The following is a 27,724-nucleotide window of genomic DNA, read 5'->3' as shown; positions in this document are numbered from 1 at the left end:
GAATGCTGTTAATATTTGAAGAGTCTGTTTAAGCACCTGTGTGTGTGTGTGTGTGTGTGTGTGTGTGTGTGCTATACAAAGCAGTATAAATGGAGTGATTTGTTTGTCTCTTCTCCTAATCACAACAACTCCTTTTTTAAGTGCAGAAGCAACTTAAGTATTAAATGAGTGTTTGTTTTTTAAACAAGGTGCACGTTGGTTGAGCTAACATTACAATACACTACAGATTTGCATGCACATGTGGCAGAACACTGTGAACATCCTTGTGCCTTTTCATCCAAGGTTGACCTCGACTCGCGTCACATGGGCTGGGTGACGAGTGAGCTTCCTGGAGGGGATCATCATGTGATCAAGGTAGAACTGAAAGGTCCGGAGAACACCCTGAGGGTGCGCCAGGTAAAGGTCCTGGGTTGGAAAGAGGGCGAGAGCATCAAGATTCTCGGACAGATCTCAGCCAGCATGGCCCAGCAAAAGAACTGTGAGGCAGAGACTCTCCGAGTGTTTCGCCTCATCACCTCGCAGGTCTGTCGAAACGCTACGCACACAAAGCTTATAATCGCATGGCGAGTCTCTGGAGTCTTTTGGAAACTTTACTGTTTATCTTGGTGTACATTTAGGTCTTTGGGAAACTTATCTGTGGAGATGCAGAGCCAACTCCAGAGCAAGAGGAGAAAAACCTTCTTTCATCACCCGAGGGAGAAGACAAGGTCTGCACGGTGCACCTGTGCCGTTTAACCCAAATATTTAGTCACCTGAGTGACGTTTAACACTTTTCTGTTTTCACGACTAGGCACCATCTGACGCAGACCTTAAAGAGCACATGGTGGGAATCATTTTCAGCAGGAGTAAACTCACCAACCTCCAGAAACAGGTAACCAGTCGCTTCTTTAAACCATTCAACAGGATGAGTTATTATAATCGCAGCCGTCTCACCTGATCTGTTTTTATTTCCAGGTGTGTGCGCACATCGTCCAGGCCATCCGTATGGAGGCGACACGTGTGAGGGAGGAGTGGGAGCACGCCATCTCCAGCAAAGAGAACGCTAACTCCCAGCCCAGTGACGATGACGCCTCTTCAGACGCCTACTGCTTTGAGCTCCTGTCCATGGTCCTGGCTCTGAGTGGCTCCAACGTCGGCCGCCAGTACCTAGCTCAGCAGCTAACCCTCATGCAAGACCTGTTTTCTCTGCTGCACACGGCGTCCCCGAGAGTACAGAGACAGGTGGGCGAGTGTACACACATGCAACCAGAGGCTTAGTCCAGGGGTGGCATTTGTCCATCATTTTTACTTTTCATTTTCATTTTTAAATAACTAATTTACAGAACAAGCTTATATATTATATATTATATATTTATGAGGCAAATATTAGAAATGCAATTTGACAAAATTATTGACAGATTATGTTTTTAAGATATTTTGAAACCTGCATTGTTTACATCCATGTTTGAAAGCTGGCAGGCTTTTTCTTCCCTGCCTGTTTCTCGCCACATTACTGCGGACCAAGACATGGTTTGAAGTTAGTGTTTAGGTGTCACGTGCTTTTAAATAATGTGTTTTTATAAGCATTTCTTCTGTGTGTACATGTCTTAAGTAAACTCATTGCAATGCTAAACAAACTATGTTTTTGTTTGCCGTCTGATCTTACCTCATCTCAGGTCACATCCTTGCTCAGACGCGTCCTACCGGAGGTTACGCCGGTGCGACTTGCCAGCATCATTGGGGTGAAGGCTCTGCCACCAGCGGACATCAGTGACATCATCCACTCCACAGAAAAGGGTGACTGGAACAAACTCTGCATCCTTGACATGTTCCTGGGCTGCATCGCAAAAGCCCTCACTGTGCAGCTGAAAGCCAAAGGCACCACCATCGCTGGCACTGCCGGCATGGCTGCGGGCAAAGGGGTCACCACTGTCACGCTGCCCATGATCTTCAACTCCAGGTGAGTTAGTTTCTGCGAGGTCTGATCAAAATGTGATGATGAATACAAAAAAAAATACATTTTCTTTGCAATTTCCTTTTTAGATTTTTATATATTTATTGCTTTTCTTTCATACACAGCTACATCCGCAGGGGAGAGAGCCACTGGTGGATGAAAGGCTCCACTCCTCCTCAGATAGCAGAGATCATCATAAAGCTGGTTAAAGACATGGCAGCTGTAAGTTCTCGTTGTTTAAATTAATTCCCTTTTAACTCTCTGTGGAACTCCATTTGTCATCTTTGTTATAAAATTCATGTTTTCGTAAATGTTTTTTCACTTGGGAAAAGTACCTCTAAGACTCTTATTTGCTTTTTTTTTTAGGGCCACCTTTCAGATGGTTGGTCCAAAATCACCAAAAACGCAATAGCTGAGACCATCATAGCCCTGACCAAAATGGAGGAGGAGCATCGGTCTCCTGTACGCTGTATCGCCACCACAAGGGTATGGACTCAAATGTCATCATACACAAAGCATGTATGTATACGTACAAATACTGGGTTTTAGTTAATCATACATTACTTCCTGTTCTGTCTCACAGCTGTGGCTGGCCTTAGCTTCACTGTGTGTGCTGGACCAGGATCATGTCGACAGGCTTTCCTCTGGTCGCTGGATGGGCAAAGATGGACAGCAGAAGCAGATGGTGAGAACGATATGAAAGGCGAGAGCTACACTTTGTGGAAAAGAACTGATGGATATCAAAAGAATGACACATTTCGTCTTCCTTTCACCCACAGCCCATGTGTGACAATCACGATGACGGTGAGACGGCAGCCATAATCCTGTGCAACATGTGCGGCAACCTCTGCACCGACTGTGACCGCTTCCTCCACCTGCACCGACGCACGCGCTCTCACCAGAGACAGGTCGGTGTTGGTCGTTAGCTTGATGATTCTAGCAGAAGTGTTGATGAGTTGGATAATATTAAACAATTTAAAGGAGTAGAACAAGCTGTTGTTTAATTGTGTCTTCTTGGCTGCTTTCAGGTGTTCAAGGAGGAAGAGGAAGCCATTAAGGTGGATCTCCATGAAGGCTGTGGGAGGACCAAGCTCTTCTGGCTCATGGCTCTAGCCGACTCTAAGACTATGAAGGCTATGGTGGAGTTCAGAGAGCACACAGGTAACATAGCAGACTATATACCAATGTGCTTGTTTTGGGGTATATATATTGGGGTATATATATTGCTGCACATTTGTAAAAAAAAAAAAATTTAAATTGTGTAATTATATTAACAGTAAAGTCATTATTTCCACAGGTAAACCAGCCTCCAGCAGCTCAGATGCCTGCAGGTTCTGTGGTACGAGGAATGGAACCGAGCTGTCTGCAGTGGGTAGTGTCTGCTCAGACCCAGACTGCCAGGTACTTAACATCAGCTAAAACATTCGAAAATAAGTGACTAGTCTTTTTCTTAAGGAGAAGAATTTGAGGATTTGCTGAGTAGAAACAGTGTTGTTAAATAGTTGTGTGTGTGTGTGTGTATATATACAGTATATAATACTTGAGAGAGTGAGCATGGACTTAAGCACAGCCTGATGGAGCTGAAGCATCTCCTCCTTTGATTAAGTACAGTCTGTGATGAGTCTTACAAATAATAAGTAATGTCAAGTTACAGCAGTAGAAAAGTGTATATTTTATAAGTACTGTAGTTCCTAAGCCTCACCTGTATGTCTGATGTTGTCTTCTACAGGAGTACGCAAAACTGGCCTGCAGTAAAACTCATACTTGTGGACACCCCTGTGGAGGAGTCAAGAATGAGGAGGCCTGCCTTCCGTGTCTGCATGGCTGTGACAAGAACACTGGCTGTCTGAAACAGGATGCAGACGACATGTGTATGATCTGCTTCACAGAGGCCCTCTCTGCCGCTCCTGCTGTACAGGTAGCTTTGAATACGAGTGTTAGTCCATTAGGTTGAAGAGTTTCCCTTTTCCTTTTCCTCATTTACCGTTTAACTCTCTGTTCTCTTCTCAGCTGGACTGCACTCACGTGTTCCACCTTCAGTGTACTCGTCGTGTTCTTGAAAATCGCTGGCTCGGGCCCCGAATCACGTTTGGGTTCATGTTGTGTCCCATCTGTAAGGTAAGATGTTACCTGAGCCTCTCTGAGTGTGCCTGCTTTGTTCACTGTCATTGTTGTGAAATGCTGTTGCCACGTCCAGTAAACAGAACTGCCTTTTTATTTACGTGGGCTGGTTTGTTTGTTTGTTTGCCTCCAGAACAAAATCAATCACTCGGTGATCAAGGACCTGCTCGACCCCATTAAGGAGCTCTACGAGGACGTGAGGAGAAAGGCTCTCATGAGGCTGGAGTATGAGGGTCTACATAAGAGTGAGGCAATAACTACACCAGGAGCACGTTTCCACAACGACCCTGCAGGCTTTGCCATGAACAGATATGCATACTATGTCTGCTACAAGTGCAAGAAGGTACTATACAACGTAAAGTCATTTTATTATTTAAATGTTGTTCAGGGGTTGAATGTTGATTAACGGTCGCTCTTATTTCCAGGCCTATTTTGGAGGAGAGGCTCGCTGCGATGCGGAGGCCGGACAGGGAGACGACTACGACCCCAGTGAGCTGATCTGTGGAGCATGCTCGGATGTCTCCAGGGCTCAGGTGGATAAATTACTATGGCCAATTTAAAGGATTAGTTTTGACATTTTGTGAAGTACACTTGTTGTCTTTCTTGCCGAGAGTTAGATGAAAAGATGGATACCACTCTTCATGTCTGTGTGCTGATTATGACGCTGGAATCAGCAGGCGATTAGCTTAGCTTAGCTTAGTTAGCTTAGCTTAGCTTAGCTTAGCTTAGCTTAGCACAAAGACTGGAAACAAGCGGAAAGCTAACCTGAATCTTGAATACTACTGCTGTAGTAACGCGTTACATTTACTCCGTTCCCCGTAGATGTTTTGCAGAATACTTTTTACTTTTACTCGAGTATATTTGTGTACTCATTACATTTAGCTACACACTTCTCGCTACTTTTACTGATACATTTAGCTATAAATCATTTTCATATTCAGCTGGGGTCAGACACACACACACACACAATGAAGACTGTGTACAAGCCGCTCCTTTGAGGATTCAATTGGTGATTAAACGTTGCTTAACGGCACCTATTTTGTCATTTGTCTGCTTCTGGATATAGCACTTTTTGTTTACACTGCCCACCACTAACAATAAACATGTTATATATTTTTGTTTAATCCATACAAAAAAGCAAAGAGTAAAAACATCAGGTTGTGGTTTTACAGGTAAATTACTTGATAGACAATCTTTTGGCCGGGGTTAGTAGCTACCTCGAGTCCTAGAAAACCAGAGATGACATTGGTATCAATCTTTCTGTCTCACTTTCGTCAAGAAGGCGAATCAGCATATCCAGTACCATCTGAAGACTTTTTAAATGCTGCTTGTATGTACTCTGCCCCTGATGATTATTGTCTACTTGTCACCAGATGTGCTCCAAACATGGCACAGACTTCCTGGAGTATAAATGCCGGTACTGCTGCTCGGTGGCCGTTTTCTTCTGTTTCGGCACCACACACTTCTGTAACGCCTGCCATGATGACTTCCAGAGGATGACCAGTGTCCCCAAGGAGGAACTGCCCCACTGTCCTGCAGGTGCTTAACGATTCTATTGACTGTGTTAGATTATTCAAACTGATAGAAAATACCGGACAGAAAAGATCATTGAGATGTTATCCTTGTCCTTTTCTTTCACAGGGCCCAAAGGCAAGCAGTTGGAGGGTACTGAGTGCCCTTTGCATGTGGTTCATCCACCAACGGGGGAGGAGTTCGCCCTGGGCTGTGGTGTGTGCAGAAATGCGCACACCTTCTAAACAACTCAAGACTTTTATTGAAAACCAGTTGATCTACTGTGATTTCTGGCTGCTGCTGAAGCTCAGCCATGAAGCTTGGCTCTTGCATTGTCAAGTCTCCTGGACTGGACCAGGTTTCTGCCCAACGCCGAGAGTCCTCAGGTCTGCTCTTCTACCAACATCAGTAACATCGGGCTCTGATACAAACACGAGCTGCGGCTCTTTTTGGATTCAGAGTAACCTGAATGGAGAGAAAAAAGAACAATAGAATTTTAAAAAAAGAAGAAAAAAAAGAAAATATCTTGTGACGTGTTTGCATGCGGCCGTTGTATTCCCTCGGCTTCTATAGACGTTGCACACCTCCTGATCACTGAAGTGTAACAGTACAAGATTAAACATTGAATATGAAATAAATTTGCTTAAAAGGCAACTGTGGATCAGCGTGGGTTTAAAAAAAAAAAAAAAAAAAAAAGGAACAGGCCGTATTTCCAGCTTCCTAACTATAAATTTAAAATATTGTTGTATGTAAACTTTTTTCGTAATCTTGTACAGTATTCTCCACTGTCAAGTGCATCATGGGTTGACGGACAAAAAAAGAAGGTGGAAAAGACTGTTAAGAATATTATGTTTGGGAGGAAAAATAGTGTACGATTTATCTAATCTTGTATATATGATACTATTCAAAATAGCTGTATTCCGAAGTTGCTACTCTTCACTTCAGTTTTGTTTGATATTCTGGGTTATGTTTTGAGCCAGAAATTTTAATGAAGTGCAATACTGGGTGTGCCTCCTATTTTGCAGCTGTTTAACCTATGGAATGTATGTCAATAAAGCCACTGTACATTTTTATACAGTAGACAGTCGTAATTCCCCCTCTTCTAAATGTCAGATCTCTTCTGTTGTCTGGAAATGAGAAGAATGAGCCTGGCGCCTGCAGTGAATGATGGTAGATGTAAATCCTATTTGCAGCTCTAAAAAAAAAAAAAAAAGAAGAAAGAAGAAAAGTACCAAAATCCTACAGTAATACAAAAACAAACAGAAAACCTCACAGTGAGACTGATTACAGCTGAATGATTTGAGGGGCCAGTTATCACACCAAATACAATTGTGCACCTGTAATGCTTTTCCCTAGTAGGAGGCAGGGGGATTGGGGGGGGTCGGGGGAACAGAGTGTGGAAAAAAAGCTGCTGTTATATAAAAAAGCTTAATACTTGTGAATCTGCTCTGTAATATCTGTGGTGGATGGAGTTGAATGGTAATAAACCAGGTTCTCTGTTTCGCAAAGTATACACTGTGTCATTAATGAGTGGTGGCATTTCCATTAAATTACCTAATGTCACTGTTGGTCTTTGATTGTTTTATATTGAAGACATAACGGTCCAAAAAAAGACTTAAATTGGTCTTAATTTCTGTAAATATCTAAATTAAAAGGCTGAAACTCTTGTGCAGCTCAGAAAAGACTATGCAAATATAAAGATGTATTACTCTATCATTATTTCCTGGTGCCAAACTGCAAATCAGGTCTCACTGAATGGTCAAATAAACCCTAATGTTGGCCTGCAATACATGTGTAAGAGCTACATCACATGTAAGTGTGTAGTGTAAACATCCAGGGGATTCAAAATATGTATGCGTTTTGGTGTTTGTCTTACTAAAAATCCAAATTTGCATATGACCGGAGACGACTAAATTCATTATATTTAAATGGTTGCTTTTGAATCATTTAGCTCATTTATTTATTTATACCTTCATAAATATGGAGGGTCAAAAGTAGGGTCATTAAATTAAAGCTGCAAGCAGCGATGAACGTGTCCTCGCACCATACCTGTCAACATTGGAATTTCAAAATAAGGGAATGTTTCTGGCGGACTCCGCCCATATTTGAACAGCTCAGCCCCCACCCATATAATGTAAATAAAACACATAAGGGATGGGTAGGCTATATACATTCAGGAAAGTATGTATTACTTGTAGCTTACAGACATGTTTATACAATTTATGTATTAGTTAATATCATCAATTTATTTGATTTGTGGCTTTTGTTTGCCCCGACCAGTAGCCTACTTCCTTTGCGATGGCAGAGTCGGGAAACATGTCCGCTAGACTGCGACTGAAATCATCACAGAATTTGACACCCCTGTCATAAATGAATCCTGTTTTTACATTACAGGTCATTTAGGAGACGCTCTTATCCAGAGCGACTTACATTGAACTAAGTACAGGGACAGTCTCCCTGGAGCAGCTCAGGGTTAAGTACCTTGCTCAGGGGTACAATGGTGACAGCATGGCATTAAACTCCTGACCTTCTAGTGTTTTGTTTGGAAGGCGTACCACTAGACCACTGGGCCATCACCACCACTGTTATTGTTCTACATGTCCTGAACTACTCACACAAGCACTTAAATTACATCTTGAAATTGGCTGCTACTCGGGATTTGAAGCCTGATATTGATGCACTTGTGATGGCTGAAAGATGCCAAGTTTCACCAGCAGATTAAACAGTGAGTGAGCCAACTTAATGTAAAATACTGCGTCAGAGCTTCTGTCAGCAGCTTCAGTACAGAAGAGTTTGGTTTAGTGCAGCTGTCTGCAACCTTTACTATCAGAAGTGTGTGTGTGTGTGTGTGTGTGTGTGTGTGTGTGTGTTTGTTTCCTCCCAGGGTGAGTGCTCACCGGAAATAGACGATCTTTACCAACAGCCATTTCACATTGCATTTCCCATGATGCACCGCTGCTGTCACAACAACCACTCTTCGCCATTTCAGGTTCAGGGGGGCAAAACCTCCCGCGAAGGAATTAGGTCAACCCATCGGAGGTGCCATATTCTGTCCGTATTTATTAATTGAAAACACATTTTTACTTCTTTTCTCTCTTCAAACGGCTCGGGGATTGTTTGCCAATGATTGTTATTTGGTTGTTGCGAACGAGCTTTTCCAGCTTGGGCCCCGGATGAAGTAGGCTAGCTGAGTGTAAACATCAAGGTAGGATGGCCAAGCAGGCTAGCTGTGTGTGTGTGTGTGTGTGTTGTAGTTAGATAACTCAGTATGACAAAGACTGTGACTCATTCAGTTAATAAAGTCTCCAGTATTATATGGACGCAGTATCATTTTGAGTTTGATAAATAGCTCGCGTTAAATACAATGTACTTAGGTGTACGTAGGTGTTAGCTACCTAAGTGTACGGCTACTTTAATCACTAATGCAAACGATTTCTAGTTGATTTAATTCAACATGTACATTGATGCACATGTGAAAGTTACATAGACGGGTATTTAATACAGAATTAGATGTTTCCTTGCTTATAATAGCAAACGTGTTGACAGCTAGCGTTACCTGCTTAAGTTTGGCCCCCAACGGCTCATATAGCTTCACGTCATCTCACATACAGACACGTTGAAATATACTGTCACTTATAACGGTCATTTAACATCTATATTGTTATTGAGATAACAGTTATAGAAATTAAATCTAAAACAAGGACAACAAAGCTAAACAAGCGTAAACATGTAGCTGTTATGTACATATAAGTAGATAACTATATATATATATATATATATATATATATATATATATATATATATATACACAAAGTATATTAAACAATGGACAACAACATAAAATGTCTATAAGTCAAACTATTTCTGTAAAATGTAAACAATATTAAATTACACCTTTTTTACTTTCACATCAGTTGAGGTTGATCATCAATATTATTGCTGTAGTTAAACATGTCTGTGTTTTGGCATGCTGAACTATAACAAGTTTGTTACCTCCACTTTCCCAGGATGAAGCGTATTATAGGAGGAGAGGAGGACAGCAACAACTCTTCCAGTAAGAGCCCACCGAGGACTTGCAAGAAGGTGCGGAAGCAGACGAGCGAGGAGGCAGAGGCAGTGGTGGTCAGTGAGTTACCAGGGAGTGAATGGGCACGACTGCCTCAGGAGCTCCTGCTACACATCTTTCAGTACCTTCCACTGCTCGATCGGGCTTATGCCTCTCAGGTGTGCCGTAGGTGGAACCAGACTTTCCACATGCCAGAGCTGTGGAGATACTTTGAGTTTGAGCTTAACCAGCCAGCCAGCTCTTACCTGAAAGCCACACATCCAGACCTCATCAAGCAGATCATAAAGAGGCACTCCAACCACCTGCAATATGTCAGCTTAAAGGTAAGGGTGGAAAAGCTGTGGTGTGTCAAAATATGCGTCCTGATTCTTGGCCTAAGTGTTTACAATTAGCTACCACCGTCTCGTTTGAAAATGTTGTTTTTACGTTCCTGAGGTGACAATCTTCGCTTGTACTTGCCAGGTGGACAGCAGTACAGAGTCTGCAGTAGCAGCATGTGACATCCTTTCACAGTTGGTGAATTGCTCACTGAAGACCTTGGGGCTCATCTCCACAGCCAGGCCCAGTTTCATGGAGGTTCCAAAGGTATAATCAGCACAAACACAACGGGTCTGGGGTCAGATTTACAAGGGAAATTAACTCTTGGCAGTATAGTTTACAATTTAGCTTTGTTGTACATAGCTGATGCCTTTTCATGGTGGTATCCTTAAAGCTGTGGCTGAGTGTGTTAATAGTTAGTTGATAGCATCGCTTTTTCATTCTCTTCTCATCTGAGGAAATGGCTGTTAGCAGTCCCTGTTCTCATGCATGGCACAGGACAAGGACGCTATTACTACCAAGGCTTCAGAAGGACACATGATGTTATTTGTGGAAGTTTTATTTTTGTCTGTCTTTGATTCAAATATGCCCAACAAAAGCTGAGACCTGCCATCTTGGTTGACACTTCCCAAGGTGCCGTCAGGCTCTGACTGTATTCTAATTCATTTTTACTATTTGTCCTTCCACAGTCTCATTTTATCTCCGCTCTGACTGTGGTGTTTCTCAACTCCAAATCGTTGTCTTCGCTGAAGATTGACGACACGCCGGTTGATGATCCGTCTCTGAAGGTGCTGGTGGCCAACAACAGTGACACTCTGAAGCTGCTGAAGATGAGCAGCTGTCCTCATGTCTCCCCAGCAGGTAGAGTGAGCGCAAAGACTCCTGTAGCTGTTTCAGTGCTTAAGCTAAGAGGCAGCAGCCGTGTCATGTCTTTGTTTGTTTTTGTTTTTTATTGTGGTATTTTCAATCAATGTCTATGTTGCACTTTTAGCATTTTTTGAGTCTCAAGGCTATAAGTGTATTTATTCCAACGGCTATATATAAATAAATATAATGTGTCCATATTTTGCAGGGATCCTATGTGTGGCAGACCAGTGTCACGGCCTGAGAGAGCTTGCACTAAACTACCACCTCTTGAGTGATGAACTCCTGCTGGCCCTGTCCTCTGAAAAACACGTCCACCTGGAACACTTGCGTATCGACGTGGTGAGTGAGAACCCCGGCCAGCACTTCCACACCATCAAGAAGACTAGCTGGGACGCCATGGTGCGCCACTCGCCCAAATTCAACCTGGTTATGTACTTTTTTCTCTATGAGGACGAGTTTGACCCTTTCTTTAACGAGGAGAGCCCGGTCACGCACCTCTACTTCGGTCGCTCGGTCAGTAAAGAGGTCTTGGGCCGCGTCGGCCTCCACTGCCCTCGTCTGGTGGAACTGGTGGTGTGCGCCAACGGCCTGCGTCCCCTGGATGAGGAGCTGATCCGCATCGCCAAGCACTGCACTCAGCTGTCAGCCATCGGCCTGGGCGAGTGCGAGGTTTCCTGCAGTGCATTTGTGGAGTTTGTCAAGATGTGTGGCCGGAGGCTTTCCCAGCTCTCCATCATGGAGGAGGTGCTGATTCCAGATCACAAATACTCCCTGGATGAGATCCACTGGGAGGTTTCCAAGCACCTGGGCCGGGTCTGGTTCCCAGACATGATGCCGACCTGGTAAAGTGAAGCCTAAGAGGCACACAGTACGTCTAGTTGGTGGTGTGATACGTTCATGGCCTCCATGTTTGCATAGAAAAGCCTTTAAATGCTCAGCTGTAGTGGAATGTTTGGTGCCAACATGGAGAGCATAAACCTGTTGAACTCCGGTGTGGAGTGCAGTTCAGGGAAGTGATGTGGCAGCTGACTGCTACACAATGTTATCATGTCATGCAAACACCCTAAAAATCTCTGCCTGTTAGCTTCACAATAGACTGTGGAACCGCACTTTGCCTAATCTGGAGACAGAACTCGCCAGGCCGACGGCGCATATTAAACAATCAGCACACAGAATAGAGCAGAAGGAAGCCTGGTTATAATGAGTTTTATTATGAGAGATGTGTGTGTGTGTGTGTGTGTGTGTGTGTGTTTGTGAACGTATGCATATGTGAGCGTGTGTTTTTATTGTTTTTTTAACATTGTGGATTCATTTGGGACAATCAGGTGCTCAATTGCATGTTGTTACACTACCACTTGGCCTATTTAAACCCAGTCTGAGATCGCAGCTCTGCACTTTTAACTAAATACGCCAGTGGAGGTTTCCAAATGGCTGCAATGCTATTTGTGCAGTATGTGACAGAAGGTGTTTTGTCAGGTTTAACCGAGGGGTTTAGTTTATTTGCACAATTATTAAGATACAAATACATACAATAGAAAAAACTGTAAATAAGAGGAAGGAAGCCTGGAAGGTTTATTCAGAGTCCTCCCGTCTTTGAACATTTTTTAAAAATGACATCAAAGACGAAACAAAACAAAGAAAACATAAACCAAACAAATAAAGAACACATGGCACAAAGAAAATCTATATACACAAAACTCACAAGCAAGCATATACTGTAGTAAAAAGAAACCAGAATAAATGGGTATGTACAACCAACAGAAACATCTGGCTTTGAAACAAGACATTTCTTTAACTGTCCTAACAGCTGTCAAGGAAGATAACGAATTCAGTGTCAAGGGGGAGGAATTACTTCATTTTGCAGATGAATTAAATGTATTCATAAAGAGCAGCAGCAGTGTTGACGACGTCTTGCTTTTCCTCCTCGCTCGACTTAAAGCATCTACTAAAAGAAAACACGATTGTTGAAAATGTTAGAAGTTGGCCAAGAGAGAAAATGAAATGTCTATTTTTGTAACGTGAAAGTGTGCAGTGTTGATGGACGTCATGGATTTTTATTTTCTCTAAATTATCCAAGAGTTTTTACTCTGCATCGTGCATCAATTGGCTTGACAACATTTTTAAAGAGTTTTAAAGAAGGTTTATATACAGTCACAGATTTACCTAAGCACCTTAAATGAATACCAAATGTAGACGGGACCAAACGAGTCCTTTTGCCCTAATGAAAGCAACGAAAGAATCTTTATAATGACCCAGATTCTAATGATAATTTACACTGTACTGGGGTTCTGTTGAATCAGACAGAATATTGATGTAAATCGATATTTACTAATAAAAAAACCCCAGAAATATCATGTGTAAGTATAGATGGTGCACAGAAGTGTCTGAATTTTGAGGTAGAAATTGGAGAGATTGCTTCGTAATAATTCAGTAGACTTTTCTCTGCGGCTAGTAGCTTACAATGCATGCTGGGAATGCAAAATGAACTCACTGTGTCTTTTCAAGTGCATTTAATTAATATATTTCCTTAAATATGTTTCATTTGTCTCTTTTTGCCCGTTCAAGCTCTAAACCGTGGCTCTATGTTGTGAGTATTTGCCCACGTTTGCTTTGTTAGGCTTTACATCGTACATACAAGAGAGGATGAGTGGAATAAACTTTTTTTTTTCCTTTAAGAAGGAAGTCAAATGAATCTCTATATAAAACGCTATGTGTTTTACTATTAATAGGAAAGTACTTGTTTCTTTCTCGCCCTATGTCAGGGTATGAAGTTTCCTTAACCAACAGCTCGTGTCTTTTATAAAAACCAGAGTGGGAGGTCATCCTTTACTAGATGGATCTTTGTCATGCTGTTGTTATTACGCTGTGTAATTTATTCATATGGATGCTGCTTCGAGGTAATTCATTTGTGTTTGTTTGAAGAAAATGTGATAATTAATTTAACATCAGAAAACACTTTTTTCAGACTTAAAAAAAGAAGAAGAAATAAAATGGATTTGAAGAAATCTGCAGAAACGGGTCAACCAAATACTGAGAAATAGCGAGCAAAGTTGCAATCGAACCAATAAGTGTCATTAAGAGATTTCATTAGAAGAGATATAATTTCACAAAATATGTATTTTTTACGTTTCAGTATTGGAATAAACGTTTGGACAGATTTTATTTTTGTTTTTCTGCCCGACTTCATTCCTGTTATGTGTCGTATTAGACATTTCATGTAAACAAACATTATTGTAAAACTGAGACGCTTGTTGCAGGAAGTGCAAACGCATCTTAGTCTATTGATTAGTGTCGGTCTCTTATATCACTGACGTTAGACACCTGTGCTGATTGTCTTTAGTGCATTAGCATCTCTCGTACTGTAACATATCTCCTAATTTATTTTTCATTATTTGTGCAGTGCATTAAACTGTTGCCGTGACGGCAGCTCTAAAGTGAAGATTATGTCTCAATAATGTTCTGGTTTTAATCATTTTCATGTCGTCTTTATTGGAAATTTCAGTTGGATGCTGAGTACAGATAAAATACATCATTAAGATGCCTCTTGTCAGTAATTGTTGTTCTAACTTGATTTGTTCAAAGTCCTCCAGTAAGTTTTATTGTATTATTTTAAGTGTAAACTGGTGTTGACGATGCTGTCCTTCTTAGTTCTGCTTCTGTAGGGCAAATGCTTTGTCTACTTTGCTTAACTGGTCATCTGTTTCAAAACTGAAATGATTGTTTTGGAAATGTGATCTTAAACCAGTAAATAAAAAAAATTGTGAATGTATTCTTTGCACCCGTCACTTTATTCTGCCACTCTTGTATTTTACTTAATTTAATTGTATCCTAAAACAAGACATTTTATAAATTGTTTACCTAAAGATGGCCCCTTGAATCAACACATTCTACGTAAGACAGTCGGCATCCCTCTGACCGGGTCAGTCTGAATACACTGGACCCCCCATCTTAACTCTCATCTTCAAGCTTTGATCTGTTGGGTTGATCCGGGGAGTCAACCAGGGGGAGCGCTACACTGTTCTGGGAACAGCCTGACCTGAAAAGGTACATTCTGTACGCTGACCTTTGACCTGTTTGTGCTCTGCAATCAGAGACAATCTGTCTCCAAATATGTGCAGAGACTGAGGTTTAATCATATCGACATATGTATACTAAGAATATCTATACAGTATAACCTGGTCCAGCTATAGGACTAGAGCAGTGGTTCCCAAATGGTGGTGTGCCGTGGGATTTTGAAACAATTAGGCCTATTGCATCTGTACACAAGGTTATGAATGATTTATTTACTTCAGTGTTTCCCTTAGGTTTACTGCTCTGCGGGGTGCTTCCTGGCCTGGATCAGGTCCGTGTGTGGTGCAGATTTTTTAAGTTAAGTCTCCATACTTTTTCTCCGCTCGGTCTCTGACTGTACGTGTGTGCGCGCTCGCGTGTGTGTGTGTGCGGGTTCGGAAGCGGAGCTCCGCCCTTCAGAGAGAGGAGGAGAGAATGTAAATACTCAAAGCAACTGAAACATACATTAGATAAATGACATAAGAGTTTAGTTTATTTAATAAGAGCACATGTTCAACGTGAAATGTGAGTTGTGAATATATATATATATATATATATATATATATATATATATAAAAAACGTCTTGAATTTCAGGGGGGGGGGGCGCAGCGCAGGGAAACACTGTCCTACACACTTATTTCACAATATAGAAACAATAGGTCTTATATGCTTTGGCCTAAATATAAATAAAACAATCATAAAAAAAAAAAAAGAAATCTGTCAAAGCGAATTTAAAAACATCCAGAGAAACTTTTAGTTGCAGATTTACAAAAACAACATTTGTGTCTAAATCTTCTCACATCTTCCAGAACCTGCGTAGTTTACAGTATTTAAGCTCCTGCAAGAGTTTCGGAAAGCATTTAAACTCCTAAACTGTTGCAGAGAATATACTTTTTTTAACACATCCTCCCATCTCATACATATAAAGAACAATCTCACCACGAGGTCCATTTAGTGGCATCTATCCCATGATCTTTATCAGGAGATAGAGAGAGTCATGGGATTATATATGTAATTATATTATGTTTTTATCATTCAAAAGGAGTTCTTATTCATGTTGGCTCAAAATAAGTGGTTCAAATGCAGCAACAAAGGCATGGAGGAAGAAGGCTGCAAGCGAAAAGATTCATAGAAATAATGCATAATGGGAAATATTTCAAGGGAAATAAATTCATTATCACGCCTCAAGGACACCCAACAACTATTTTGATGTTCATCAAGTAAAGAGACCAAACATTCGCTGGTTTAAAATTCTTAAACGTGATGTTTTGCTGCTTTTTGAAAACACGAGTAAAAGTGTTATGTTAAGGCAAAGGCACCTCTTCATATGTAATCTGTACATAGGGAGGCTTCATTGGCAGATGCCAGTACTCAAAGTTGTAGTAGAGGTAGAAGCTCTTGTCCAACACAACCTTTTTATAAGCCTCCAACAGACTGATGGCAAAGTCTATAAACGCCTGGTGTGGTCTGAATGTGTGGTAAAATGTGCGGATGTCCACTGCCAGGTTCTTCAGAGCAGGCTGTCCGAATATGGCGCTGTCGTTGCCGAGGTAGGTGGGCTCTCCGCTGTACAGGTAGATCTTGGTGTAGTTGGTTTGTGATCTGCTGGATAGTTTGGCTCCCAGTTCAGTCAGTTTCCTGTACGTGCGGTGGACAAACTGGGAGCAATCATAAGACTCGAACCACACTGTGGTGTTGGGGCCGGGGTCAGAGCGAACCGTCCAAGTCTCGTAGTAGATCCCGGTCTTGTTGTCATCTTGGATCCACTGGGCCATGTCATTGAACTGGTTCCCTGGACAAGGAAAGAAAAACTATTCAAACACGAGAAACGCCAAGTGTCAAGCAGGAAGGGAGGGTGTACAGATAGTTTTGCCAAAAGGAGCTTGAATAATAATAATCATGGTACTCTGCCCCAAGCTCATTTATACCTACAAAAGTTGTAAATAAATTGTTGGGCATATAATACCTTTATTTGATAGTTATAGTGGAGGGAAACAGGAAATAGGTGGGAAGAGAGAAGGGGAATGACATGCAGCAAACGGTCCAGCAGAATAATGACACATGTGACGTCTGACCTGTGAGTTCTCCTATTTTCTCTAAGGTGCCATTTTGTGACCAGTGTAAGTCATCGATGCCTTCAAAGAAGCAGGCAGCTCCCTGGTTGCACCAGAAAGGTGCGTACTCGTCGGGCCTGATGTGAGGGAAGGTGCAGTTCCCCAGCTGAAACAGCTCATACCACTCCATGGTGTAGTTGGTCCCCGTTTCTGAACTGCTGAACCCAATGGCATCATGCATGATATGCTGTGAACCAAAACAGAAACATTACTTTGGCTCTGTTTGCGGGTAGGCATGGGGGAACGATGCACAGCTGCGTTTCTATGAATAAAGTCACAAGTTGCACTTCCATTTTAACAGCCAGACTATAATTAATTACTGGTTTGTGGCCCTCGATGCTGCAAAACCAGTTGCCCTTCGTGGACAAATAAAGTTGATGCATTTCTACAGACACTGGTAACCCACACCTCAATGTGGGGAAATATTATTATATAGTTTTATATATGTTTTAACTGATAAAAAGAGGATTCATATACTTACACTTTTCCCCATCAAGTCTCCATACTTGAATTCCCACACGGGTGTCTGCAGTCGATAAACTGAGATGACATCACTGTCTCTCATGGAGGGAATCCGTCCATCCCGGTCTCCAGTGGGACAGAACGTGTAGACAGCTTCACAGTAAGAGTCGGCAGCAGGGCGACTGTCAAACCGTCTGTTGATGATTATTATTGATGCATTAATGTGTACATCACTTTAAAATTGCAGCTGGTGAACGTAGAGCTAATTTTACTTCAAATATATATATATAATATAATATATATATTTATAATATATAATATATATATATATAAATTATATTATATATTATAAATATATATATAAATATATAAATTATTTATTATATTTATAATATATAATATATATAATATAATATATATATTATAATTATAATATATTATTTATAATATATAATATATATATTCTATCTCTCTCTCCTTCTCCTCTCTCTTCTCCTCTCTCTCTCTCTGCTCTCTCTTTCTCCCTATCTCTCCTCATCCTCTCTCTTTCTCCTCTCTCCTCTCCCTCTCTCTCTTCTCTTCTCTTCTCCCTCTCTCTCTTTCTCTCTGTCTCTCTTTCTCCTCTCTCCTTCCTCTCTCTCTTTCTCCTCTCTCCTCTTTCTCTCTCTCCCTTCTCTTCTCTCCTCTCCCTCTCTCTCTCTCTCTCTCTCTTTCTCCTCTCTCCTCTTTCTCCCCTCCCCTCTTTCTCCTCTCTCCTCTTTCTCTCCCTCCTCTTCTCTCTTCTCCCTCTCTCTTCTCTCTGTATCTATATATATATATATAATATCTATATATATATATATATATATATATATATAAAATATATAATATATATATTATTACAAGCTATCCATCAGTTACTACTGTTACATTTTACATACTGCTGTATGTACTATTCTCTTTTTAAGACTTAGAAAATAACATTACAAGAAAAGTAGGGAAGGAGAGTGAAGTTATTAAATAAATATAAAAGTGTAAAAAGTATAATAACATTTGCCTCTCAGTGGAGTAGATGTATAAAGTAGCAGAACATGAAAATACTCAGGTTAGGTACAAGTACCTTGAAATTGAACTTAAGTACAGTACATGAGTAAATATACTTAGTTACTTTCCACCACTGGTCAAATTCAAAACGTGTTGTATCACACAGCACTTCAATTAGATTGCTCACGCGCTTATACTACACAGTCCAAAGTTATGTGAACGCACGAGACATAATTTGGTAAACTGACTTCAGATCAGCTAAAAGTATAGTTAGACCAAATAATAAAAAAATAAATAGCATTTCAAGACTCCCGTCAGTCGAAAATTAGGTCAGAAACGTTAATACAAACTTTATTTTCTTGCTGTCCCATGACTGTACAGAGCAGAAACGGCATGGAGAGGTACTCTTCTTACCTGTAGGGAACGGGCCACTGCTGATGTCCATTATTCCTCAACTGAGCAACAACAGGAAGAAGCAGGAGCAGGTTTAAACACAGAACAGCCTCTGTGTTTGTCATGATAAAGCATTAAAAACGGACCCGAAAAGGCAGAAGTAATGGCAATGTTCCCATGACTCCTCTGAAATCACTTCCCCTTTACTGGTCACATGGTTTTGTTGATGATCACATGACAGGAGTGAAGCGAAAATGATTGTACAAAATGCAGGAATAAATAAATAAATAAATAAATACAATCATGTTTCTGGGAAACATTTATTTATTTTTATGAATTGATTAATTAATCTAAAAATAAATACGGGATTTAAATCAATCAATATAAAATGGAAATAGTTTTGAAACAAATAAATGTAAAAATAAATTGCAATTAATAAGTGTGAGACTATAGATAAGTAAATACAAATAAACAGCAAATGCAGAACATATCAAATTAGTTTCAGAACAAAACAAATATTTGTGGGAATATAGATAATACATTTGATAAAAAAAGGTAAAATAAAAAAATAATAAAAAATAAATCAATAAATACAGAACATTTAATACGGGAATACGTTTCGAAACAAATACATATATAAAGAAATACTATATATAAATAATACTTAATAAGTGTTGGACATAAGTAAATACATACACAGATTAAATCAATAAATAAGGAACAATTTAATATATTGCCAATTTATTTATTTTAATATATCGTGATAATTTACCGGTATGTACATTTTTACTTACCATTTATATATTATTTATATTTTATTTATGTTACAATTAAAAGCAATGTGCAGGTTTAAACACAAGATGTCGATAAAGCCCCGAGAAACCACCGGTTAGTCCAGATTAGGAAAACGTAGAAGAAGTATGAGTCCTCTCGGCTGACAGTCCGCCATGCTCACCCTGCTGCACCACTGTGGTCGTACCTCACTGACATTCAGGACAATTCAGACAGTCACTACAAGTTCCTACACGACACAGATGGCTAAGCGCGTGGCTGTGGTGTTGGCGGGCTGCGGAGTTTATGATGGCAGTGAGATCCACGAGGCTTCCGCTGTTTTGGTCCATCTGAGCAGAGGAGGTGCAAGTGTAAGTTTGTTAAGACAGCTATGATGTGCGGATGTTGCTGTCTGTTGTGTAGTTTTGTGTGTCACACTGTTTGACGCATTCTGACTGGTGAACTAAGTTACATATATTGTGCATAACTCTAACTCTTTTAAAGGATTCATGTTGGATGACAAAATCCATATTCCTTAGGTCAAAATACATATGTATCTTCCAAAGTTTCAGTCTTTTTAGTATAAAGTTCCCACCCATTATCCCCGAAAAATGCATTATTGAATGTACTCTAAGCCAAATGATTAGGCAATTATGATAATTGATTAATTGTAAGTTATTTATCAAGCACAAATAGATAAATATTCTTTGGTTACAGCTTCCTTAATGAGAGGATAAGCTGCTTTTTTCAGTTCTATAAGACTGTAAATTGAATATTATGGTTATGAAACAAGCAATTAGCTTATAATTAGACATCATGTTGTTTGAATAAATTGATCAACAGTTGAAAACAATCATTCGTTGCTGCCCTATTGGTATCTGATGTTTTAATGTCCTCACCTTTGCTTTATCCACTGCAGGTAAACATGTTTGCCCCCAACATTGAGCAGATGCATGTGGTGAATCACCTGAAAGGTGAGCCGTCTGAGGAGAAGAGAAACGTGTTGGTGGAGAGCGCAAGACTGGCCCGTGGAAACATCCAGGACCTGTCTAAGCTCAGTGTCAAAGACCATGATGCTATTATATTCCCAGGTTTGTTACTATAACCCGATAGTCTGCTCCCTTACCAAGAGGATCTCATCCTAGTTTCTCCTTGATCTACCACCAGCGCTTGTAGTACAGCATGACTTGAATAATCTTGTTTTTTTACAATGTCTCGTAGGTGGTTTTGGTGCAGCGAAGAACCTCTCTACATGGGCCGTGAAGGGGAAGGACTGCTCCGTTAATGACGAGGTTAAGGCCGTGCTGCAGGCGTTCCACGGCGAGGGTAAACCCATCGGCCTCTGCTGCATCTCACCTGTCCTGGCTGCCAAAGTGTTTCCTGGCTGTGAGGTCACCGTCGGTATCGAGAAGGATGAAAAGTGAGTCTAACTTGCCTGAGCACTTCAGATATGTCTTGAAGGGGAACTCCACTGATTTTCTTTTTTAGCTGCATTTTTATTTCTGTGTAATTACGTTGAAAGCAACACAAAAACAGTGTTGGATTCCTTCAACTGGCCAATAATAAACAACTGCATATGTGGAAAATGGTTGTATAAAGCCGTCTGTGGCTCCAGATAGAGCTTTGTGAAGCCAAGAAAAATTGTAATAAACGGGAATCTTTAAGTGAGTACTGAATCAGAAACCGCTTGCCTATTCAGATTTGAGCGTATTCATAATTGTATTAATTGATTAGACTTTAAAAGTGTTTTAGTTTTGCCTCTTTTCTCTCTCTCTCTCTCAGGTATCCTGACACTACTGACACGGCAGCGGCCATCAACCAATTGGGCTGCAAGCACGTGAGTAAGAGTGTCAGCGAGAGCCACGTGGACGAGAAGAACAAGCTGATCACCACCTCTGCGTTCATGTGCAACGCTCCGATACATGAGATATTTGATGGCATCGGAGCGATGGTGCAGGACGTGTTGAAACTCTCCTGATTGTGCTAATTACTCACAAGATGGTGGAAACAAAGGAAAGAATGGGTGGCTGTCGTTTTAGAGAGCTTAACGGTAGCTGCATGCTGAACGGAGATAAAATTACGTTTCAGTAACTCCTTGCTCAAAAGCAACTTCCAGATACTAAAATATACGTGTGTGTAGTAGCAGCATGCATTGTCTTGTTTATTTTTGTTCTGTTTGATTCAATTGTATTGGATTATATTCTGATGCAGTGGATCATATTTTAGAACATCAACAGATATTGTACAAAAGAAAATGCAATAAAATGAAAAATTTCAGTTCAGTTTATTTCTTACTCCATGCAAGAAAAATGATGAATATTAATATTAACATTATGATTCTATTAGAAAAGTTTAAAATATTACATTTTCACACATATAACACACACATTGGCGTCATTAAATACTGTATAATCACAAACTCTGCTGTAGAACTACTCCTGTTGACCACTTGTCATTCTCAGATATGAACCCAAGATTGAGCATTCTCTCACGCTCTCGATGTTTCCCATCACTTCGATCACGCCCTCCACTCCCTCTGTGCACAACGCTGAGGAAGCATTAACGCTGAACTTCTCCACCAGATCCTTCTGACTCAGTGGCCTCCTCCAGTGGCCATAAAAGGTATCGCATCTGGCTGCATAACTCTGCCCCTGATCAGTTTCTATCTCCACCTCACAGTACATCTTGTCAAAATTTGGTTGGTTATCTTTCGGGGTCTCCACCAGGACTTTGGACAAGAGCTCCTTTAGAGCAGGCCGGTTAATCTGAGTTTCACTGAAGGAAGACACTGTCACTTTGTTATCTAGCAGCGCAGAAGAGGCGTTGAACTGAAATGAGTGCCTGGCTTGGTGCTCTGTGGCAGGTAAGGGGCAATTAACGTACTTGGACGGAGGCACTCGAAGTGTGACGTGCCGGATCTGACTGAGGTCAAAGTTCCCGACTGTATTGTCAAGCTTTGCGCGGGCTGCCAGCGCTGCATCCACAACCCAGTGCATCCCCAGGTGAGCAGGGATGCGCTTGAAAGCCACATCCTGATCTTCCAGAATCCATTTAAAGTCACTCGAAGCAGGAATAGTCATTTCTGAAGGACTGTAGTTCTTATAGTAAACCCCAAACCCGCAGTTTAAGTCCAGGATGGCTGGGTTCCCCTCAAGTCCCATCCGGGCCAGCTGAGCGGCCTCCAGGCCTCTCCGAGCAGCATTTCCAATATGGAGAGGTTTGGTTTGCGTGGCAGCGTTGGCCAAGGGAGCCCCAGCAGAGGAGGCTGCGATAGCCAGAGCGTGACTACACTGTGCAGGGGACAGACACAGGAGCTTTGCTGAGGCTGCGGCGCTGCCCATCACCCCAACAACACTTGGAGGGTGGAACCTGAGAGTGATGACAGACGATCAAAGCACGAGAATCTATTAAGACAAGCTGACAGAAAATGAATTGGCAGCTACTTTCATAATCCATTATGTTTAAATCATTGTTCAAGCATAAATGCCAAACATTCACCAGTTCCAGTTTCTCAAATGTGAGTGCTGCTGCTTTTCTTTGTCTCACCTGATAATGGAGGAAATATTTCACTATTTTCTGACATTTTATAGACTATAATTAATGGAGAAAATAATCGGCAGATTAATTTATAGTGGAAATAACCGTTTATTGAAGCCATATCTGATACTTCTGCCTTGGTTTGAGACATTATATTAAAAGAACCTGATGTTGGTTGATATTATTGAATATCTCACCTCTCAGGGATGTTGTAGGCCTCTCTGGAGAACCTCATGAGTCTTCCCTGCACCTCAATGCCAACATTAAAGGCCAGCAGCAGGTCCAGACCAGAGGGCCGACTGGGCAGCGTCTCAGCCAGAGCCAGCAGGGCAGGTAGCACAGCTCCTGAGGGATGAGTCGCAGGGTGCCAAGTGTCGTCAAAGTCCATGGAGTGAACCTATTAGCAAACAATGTGACGGAACAGATGATCAGAAGTCAAACCACCTTATTATGTTTATGTTTTCTATATGTTAATGATTTTTGACTTGAGTTTACCGCGATGCCGTTGACAAATGCAGCGTAATGAGGAGGAAGAGTTGTCTTGGATTTACCCCAAACACTGCTCCTGTCGTCAGACGTGAACAGCTGCAATCAGACAATACTATGAGGATACGTGTGCAGTTAAATACGGATTTAACTCTTGAGCTTGTTCCCAATTTCCAACAAACAAAATGACGATCAAATAGCAGCATAAAAGGGAATATATCAAGTCTTTTGCTTTGGAGAGGAAACGTCTCATGGAGATGGGGAGTGAAACAGTGCACAATAGTTCAATCAGTAGTATTGGATGTAAAAGATATTTGAGAATGAGTAGCTTAGTATTTATTAATTCCAATCAGCACAGACAACCTCTGATGAAGCCAAATAAAGAACGTTCTCAAAGGTTGACTAATAAAAAGAGATATAGTATATAAAGGGTTGATATGTGTTACTAATATGTATTTAGAATTTAATATAAGCCAAGTCTGGTGTTTTTAGTCCTATAGTGAAAATCACATTTTAAAATTTTAAATAGGAAAATTAAAAAATAAAAGAAAATTGAATTAAAAAAATAAAGAAAATGTAATTTTAAATTTAAAAAACATGTAATTCTAAACGTATTTTTTTTTAAAAATAGGATGTTGTTGTATACCATTTTTGTATAATATATCTACTCCAGTCAAGCAGTTTACCGTACCTGGCTGTACGTGAGAGCCTTGTTGAAGACAGCTGTCCTGGTTCCTAACAACCCGACACCCAGGGTGTCCAGCATCATCCTCTTGCTCCTGCTAATCACACCATCTGTCAGCTGAGTGGTGTTTAAGGCGTGGATAGCAGCTCCAAAGCTCTCTGTAATACCCTGGAAAGGTGAAACAAGGCCAAGTCACATCATGTGCAAACCTCCACAGTACACAATACAGTTGTTTTTAGGATCAAATCAGCCTCGTGGAGTAAAAGATATGCTGCATCGATGTGTCTTAAATATGCCTCGTCTAAATTTCTCATACAGTGAAAAGCTGGAGAGACAAAAAGTAAATATATAAGAAAGCAGCGATACCTTGCGTAGCATTGTTGCAGCTCAGCAATGTGTTCAAGTGACAAAACATTAAAGTGCTGCCTTTTATAGGTAATCTTAAGGCTGGTCAACCAAATTTCCAAAGTGGCAACAGACGACGACGATGAGAAGTAGGAACTTTCACAATGACGAAGTCGTCTACTTAAGTCTCTTAAAGATAAATGCAAAGAAGTGTCATAAAACTTCCTATGAAATGGGAACAGGGAAATGAACCTCTGCCCATCCCATGACGAGGAAGTGTCATTTCAAACCTTAAAGAGAGTAATACTACAAATCAGCAACTTTGACCTCGGTTATGATATTACAGAAAGTTTAGGGTTTAGTTTAGACTGTGGACAGCAGTTTGCACATAAACACAAGAGAAACTATCTTCACTAAGCACTCAGATCCAGAAAGCAGAAGCATGTAAGGGTATTTAAAGATTGTAGTTTGTCGATGTAGATTTTAGACACGTATACCGGATGGATTAGTAGTACAGTGCTGCATTAAATCATGAAAGCATATGTTTTTTTAAGTAACTATTAGTACTATAAGTGGATTAAATAGAACAATATTTCCATCACAAAAGTGGGGTAGAAGTACAAAGTAGCACATAATGGAAATACTAATAAAAAAGTTTATAAGTACAAGTTTATAAAACATTTACATAAATGAAAATGAATGAAATTTGAATTTTAAGCCTTGATATTCAGTATTTTTGTAAGTCATCAAGTGTGTGTGTGTGTGTGTGTGTGTGTGTGTGTGTGTGTGTGTGTGTGTGTGTGTGTGTGTGTGTGTGTGTGTGTGAGAGATGGCTGCATTTCCATCAGAAATACAATGGGTGTCACTATTTCCATATTTTCCAACAATTTCTTGATTTCAAAGCAGGTATAACTCAGGCCAACTGCACGGTTTCTGGTTTTGTGTGTTCATATAGGATTTGCAAACAAATATAAATATAATTGATTTCATTAATTAAATAACCATCAGAAAGAAGGTGGGTTACATTTATATTTAAGTCAGACAAGGCAGGGAAAAACAAATGACTCAGATGTGGGTGCTTGATGCTGAAAGAGTCTCTCTCTGTGTCTCTGACACACACACACACACACACACACACACACGAAAAGAAAAAGAGAGAGAGGACGAGAGAGTTGCTTATATTTTTGGCAATGCAGTCATGTTATAGTTAAATGGTAATTTTACAGTCATCACGCACGCGCACTCATGCACGTGGTAAATCCAGGCTTTATAAACAAGCCTCTGCCTCTCAGTTGCTCAGTGTTTCCACTGATCTCACATCAGTGCAGCGGCTCAGAGAAGATGGCACTGGCCGACACAGAGCGCGGAGTGTCCAACTGCAGCGATTTGGGTTCCCCGTTTTCAGAGATCATTGAGCTGAATGTCGGCGGACAGGTCTATGTTACCAGACACAAAACTCTCATCGCCGTCCCAGACTCGCTGCTGTGGAACATGTTCACCAAGAAGTCACCAAAAGAGTTGGCGAAAGACAGCAAAGGGCGCTACTTCTTGGACAGGGACGGATTCTTGTTTCGCTACATCCTAGATTATCTCCGAGACCTGAACTTGGTCCTCCCGGACTACTTCCCCGAGAAAAGTCGACTGCAGAGGGAGGCCGACTTTTTCCAGCTGCGGGACCTTACCAAACGCCTCAGCCCCCGGGTGAGTAAGGACAATTCAATCAGCGAGGAGATCAGCCAGAGTGACACGGAGGAAGGTGCGCAGCAGTGCAGCTCCTCCGGTGGCATGGAGACGTTACGCGCCATGTCGGTCAGCGGGGCTACGCGCTCCCCGTCACTGGACTCCAGAAAGTCGGGCTATATCACGATAGGATACCGTGGCTCGTACACCATTGGCAGAGACATCCAAACCGACGCCAAATTCAGGAGAGTGGCGCGCATCACGGTTTGCGGGAAGACAGCCCTGGCCAAAGAAGTGTTTGGGGACACGCTGAATGAGAGCAGAGACCCGGACAGGCCCCCGGAGAGATACACATCACGGTACTATCTCAAGTATAATTTTCTAGAGCAGGCATTTGACAAGCTGACAGAGGTGGGCTTCCACATGGTGGCCTGCAGCTCCACAGGCACCTGCGCCTACACCAGCAATGACCCAAACGAGGACAAAATTTGGACCAGCTACACTGAATATGTCTTCTGTCGGGATCAGTAAACTGTCACATTGATGTAAATAGACATTTCTTAATCTAGATGGGGATGTCTTAATAGTATTGCATTTGCTGTGTTGAATGGTAACGTTTGTCAAGGGCGAGTGACTGCAAAATACTGCTCCATTATTCTAAGAATAGACTAATAGAAGTAGCCTTTTACCACTTCTGTGGGTAAACCAGAGACACACAATGCCACTAAATAGACTCTACACAAACAAATGGAATTTGAGTGTTCAAAGTAAGCAAAGCATAGTTTGAGTTGACACAACAACAAAATACCATAATCATCTCAACCTCACAGAGCTGCATATCAATGTTTCAGTCAGTTCTGACTCAGAAATGTGTCAATTGAGCAGCGTCCAAGAACAGACAAGCAGCAATTAGTATTCAGTGTCATTGTAATTTCTAGGCTTGCTTGATCACGTGTGTGGCAGAGTTTTGTATGATCTATTAGGCTCTTATACATAGCAGTTCTATGACATGCTTGTAAGTGTATGTGCTTGCTTGGTAGAGTTGTATTTAAACCTGTTCAGATGAAATAAAATCTTGTATTTGGCTATTCTCAGCCCCTTTGCCAATCATCCTATCTTCTTCTTAACCTCGTCTGCACAACATGTTCAGAATAACAACATTCTGGCATTCATATCATCTCCCTCCAACCTTTTCAACTTTACTCTGTAGGGAATCAAAGAGTCAGCCTCAAAGAAAGATGCCAACCCATCACGGCACTGAAGCTGCCAACTCAACGAAATCTGTCCGAGTTTTGACTTTCAAAATACCAACCATGAACTTTCCTTGGCTCTGACGAATCACATTGTATCTATTTTTTTT

General features: G+C 41.1%; 6 protein-coding genes across 13 annotated transcripts in view; 4 read left to right on the top strand and 2 right to left on the bottom strand.

Moving 5' to 3' along the window:
- mycbp2 (MYC binding protein 2) overlaps positions 1–6,833 on the top strand; it is a 61,600-nt gene extending 54,767 nt beyond the window's left edge. For all 7 annotated transcript variants that reach the window (XM_029459489.1, XM_029459491.1, XM_029459495.1 and 4 more), the window contains 17 exons: positions 283–522; positions 618–707; positions 791–871; positions 955–1,221; positions 1,656–1,939; positions 2,059–2,155; positions 2,300–2,419; positions 2,517–2,618; positions 2,713–2,841; positions 2,962–3,094; positions 3,231–3,334; positions 3,663–3,851; positions 3,944–4,051; positions 4,188–4,397; positions 4,480–4,587; positions 5,428–5,593; positions 5,696–6,833. In XM_029459489.1, the coding sequence (XP_029315349.1) occupies positions 283–522; positions 618–707; positions 791–871; positions 955–1,221; positions 1,656–1,939; positions 2,059–2,155; positions 2,300–2,419; positions 2,517–2,618; positions 2,713–2,841; positions 2,962–3,094; positions 3,231–3,334; positions 3,663–3,851; positions 3,944–4,051; positions 4,188–4,397; positions 4,480–4,587; positions 5,428–5,593; positions 5,696–5,811 (2,544 nt within the window). In that variant the 3' untranslated portion in view covers positions 5,812–6,833. The remainder of the gene's footprint in view (positions 1–282; positions 523–617; positions 708–790; positions 872–954; positions 1,222–1,655; positions 1,940–2,058; positions 2,156–2,299; positions 2,420–2,516; positions 2,619–2,712; positions 2,842–2,961; positions 3,095–3,230; positions 3,335–3,662; positions 3,852–3,943; positions 4,052–4,187; positions 4,398–4,479; positions 4,588–5,427; positions 5,594–5,695) is intronic.
- A 1,678-nt stretch (positions 6,834–8,511) lies between these two features.
- Positions 8,512–14,586, top strand: fbxl3a (F-box and leucine-rich repeat protein 3a). Of its 2 annotated transcripts, XM_029459197.1 has the most exons (6): positions 8,512–8,771; positions 9,574–9,955; positions 10,095–10,217; positions 10,640–10,811; positions 11,023–11,156; positions 11,268–14,586. In XM_029459197.1, the coding sequence occupies exons 2-6, from the start codon at positions 9,575–9,577 to the stop codon at positions 11,661–11,663; spliced, it is 1,206 nt and encodes a 401-aa protein (XP_029315057.1). In that variant the 5' UTR covers positions 8,512–8,771; position 9,574; the 3' UTR covers positions 11,664–14,586. The 2 variants fall into 2 exon arrangements, with proteins under 2 accessions (XP_029315057.1, XP_029315056.1); XM_029459196.1 differs by having other exon boundaries at positions 8,513–8,771; positions 11,023–14,586.
- Positions 14,587–15,584: 998 nt separating this feature from the next.
- On the bottom strand, positions 15,585–19,078 carry cln5 (CLN5 lysosomal BMP synthase). Its single transcript, XM_029459092.1, has 4 exons — positions 18,882–19,078; positions 17,464–17,638; positions 16,944–17,169; positions 15,585–16,660 (listed from the first exon to the last, which is right to left on the bottom strand). The coding sequence occupies exons 1-4, from the start codon at positions 18,983–18,985 to the stop codon at positions 16,173–16,175; spliced, it is 993 nt and encodes a 330-aa protein (XP_029314952.1). The 5' UTR covers positions 18,986–19,078; the 3' UTR covers positions 15,585–16,172.
- A 673-nt stretch (positions 19,079–19,751) lies between these two features.
- Positions 19,752–21,908, top strand: LOC115026779 (glutamine amidotransferase-like class 1 domain-containing protein 3A, mitochondrial). The gene is made up of 4 exons (XM_029459740.1): positions 19,752–20,002; positions 20,551–20,722; positions 20,853–21,051; positions 21,414–21,908. Exons 1-4 carry the CDS (start codon positions 19,808–19,810, stop codon positions 21,607–21,609), a joined length of 762 nt encoding a protein of 253 aa, XP_029315600.1. The 5' UTR covers positions 19,752–19,807; the 3' UTR covers positions 21,610–21,908.
- On the bottom strand, positions 21,899–24,762 carry acod1 (aconitate decarboxylase 1). The gene is made up of 5 exons (XM_029459739.1): positions 24,706–24,762; positions 24,346–24,507; positions 23,664–23,753; positions 23,366–23,565; positions 21,899–23,000 (listed from the first exon to the last, which is right to left on the bottom strand). The coding sequence occupies exons 1-5, from the start codon at positions 24,715–24,717 to the stop codon at positions 22,064–22,066; spliced, it is 1,401 nt and encodes a 466-aa protein (XP_029315599.1). The 5' UTR covers positions 24,718–24,762; the 3' UTR covers positions 21,899–22,063.
- Positions 24,763–25,972: 1,210 nt separating this feature from the next.
- Positions 25,973–27,471, top strand: kctd12.1 (potassium channel tetramerisation domain containing 12.1). The gene has a single exon (XM_029458399.1). It carries the CDS (start codon positions 26,026–26,028, stop codon positions 26,893–26,895), a length of 870 nt encoding a protein of 289 aa, XP_029314259.1. The 5' UTR covers positions 25,973–26,025; the 3' UTR covers positions 26,896–27,471.
- Positions 27,472–27,724: the final 253 nt, after the last annotated feature.

This window comes from Cottoperca gobio, chromosome 21 (assembly GCF_900634415.1).
Source record: "Cottoperca gobio chromosome 21, fCotGob3.1, whole genome shotgun sequence".
Taxonomy (NCBI): domain Eukaryota; kingdom Metazoa; phylum Chordata; class Actinopteri; order Perciformes; family Bovichtidae; genus Cottoperca; species Cottoperca gobio.
Note: the sequence above shows the minus strand (reverse complement) of the source record. Positions and strands in the feature narration are given on the sequence as shown.

Bases quoted from the DNA above. Each gene is read 5' to 3' on its own strand.
- fbxl3a (XM_029459196.1), top strand. From the start codon at position 9,575: ATGAAGCGTATTATAGGAGGAGAGGAGGACAGCAACAACTCTTCCAGT. The intron at 9,956-10,094 runs GTAAGGGTGGAA...TGTACTTGCCAG, and splicing joins TGCAATATGTCAGCTTAAAG to GTGGACAGCAGTACAGAGTC. The intron at 10,218-10,639 runs GTATAATCAGCA...GTCCTTCCACAG, and splicing joins GTTTCATGGAGGTTCCAAAG to TCTCATTTTATCTCCGCTCT.
- cln5 (XM_029459092.1), bottom strand. From the start codon at position 18,985: ATGACAAACACAGAGGCTGTTCTGTGTTTAAACCTGCTCCTGCTTCTT. The intron at 17,639-18,881 runs GTAAGAAGAGTA...AATCATCAACAG, and splicing joins CAGTGGCCCGTTCCCTACAG to ACGGTTTGACAGTCGCCCTG. The intron at 17,170-17,463 runs GTAAGTATATGA...TTTGGTTCACAG, and splicing joins GAGACTTGATGGGGAAAAGT to CATATCATGCATGATGCCAT.
- LOC115026779 (XM_029459740.1), top strand. From the start codon at position 19,808: ATGCTCACCCTGCTGCACCACTGTGGTCGTACCTCACTGACATTCAGG. The intron at 20,723-20,852 runs GTTTGTTACTAT...AATGTCTCGTAG, and splicing joins TGATGCTATTATATTCCCAG to GTGGTTTTGGTGCAGCGAAG. The intron at 21,052-21,413 runs GTGAGTCTAACT...TCTCTCTCTCAG, and splicing joins GGTATCGAGAAGGATGAAAA to GTATCCTGACACTACTGACA.
- acod1 (XM_029459739.1), bottom strand. The intron at 23,754-24,345 runs GTACGGTAAACT...GTCTGATTGCAG, and splicing joins AGGCTCTCACGTACAGCCAG to CTGTTCACGTCTGACGACAG. The intron at 23,001-23,365 runs GTGAGATATTCA...CATCACTCTCAG, and splicing joins GCCTACAACATCCCTGAGAG to GTTCCACCCTCCAAGTGTTG.
- kctd12.1 (XM_029458399.1), top strand. From the start codon at position 26,026: ATGGCACTGGCCGACACAGAGCGCGGAGTGTCCAACTGCAGCGATTTG.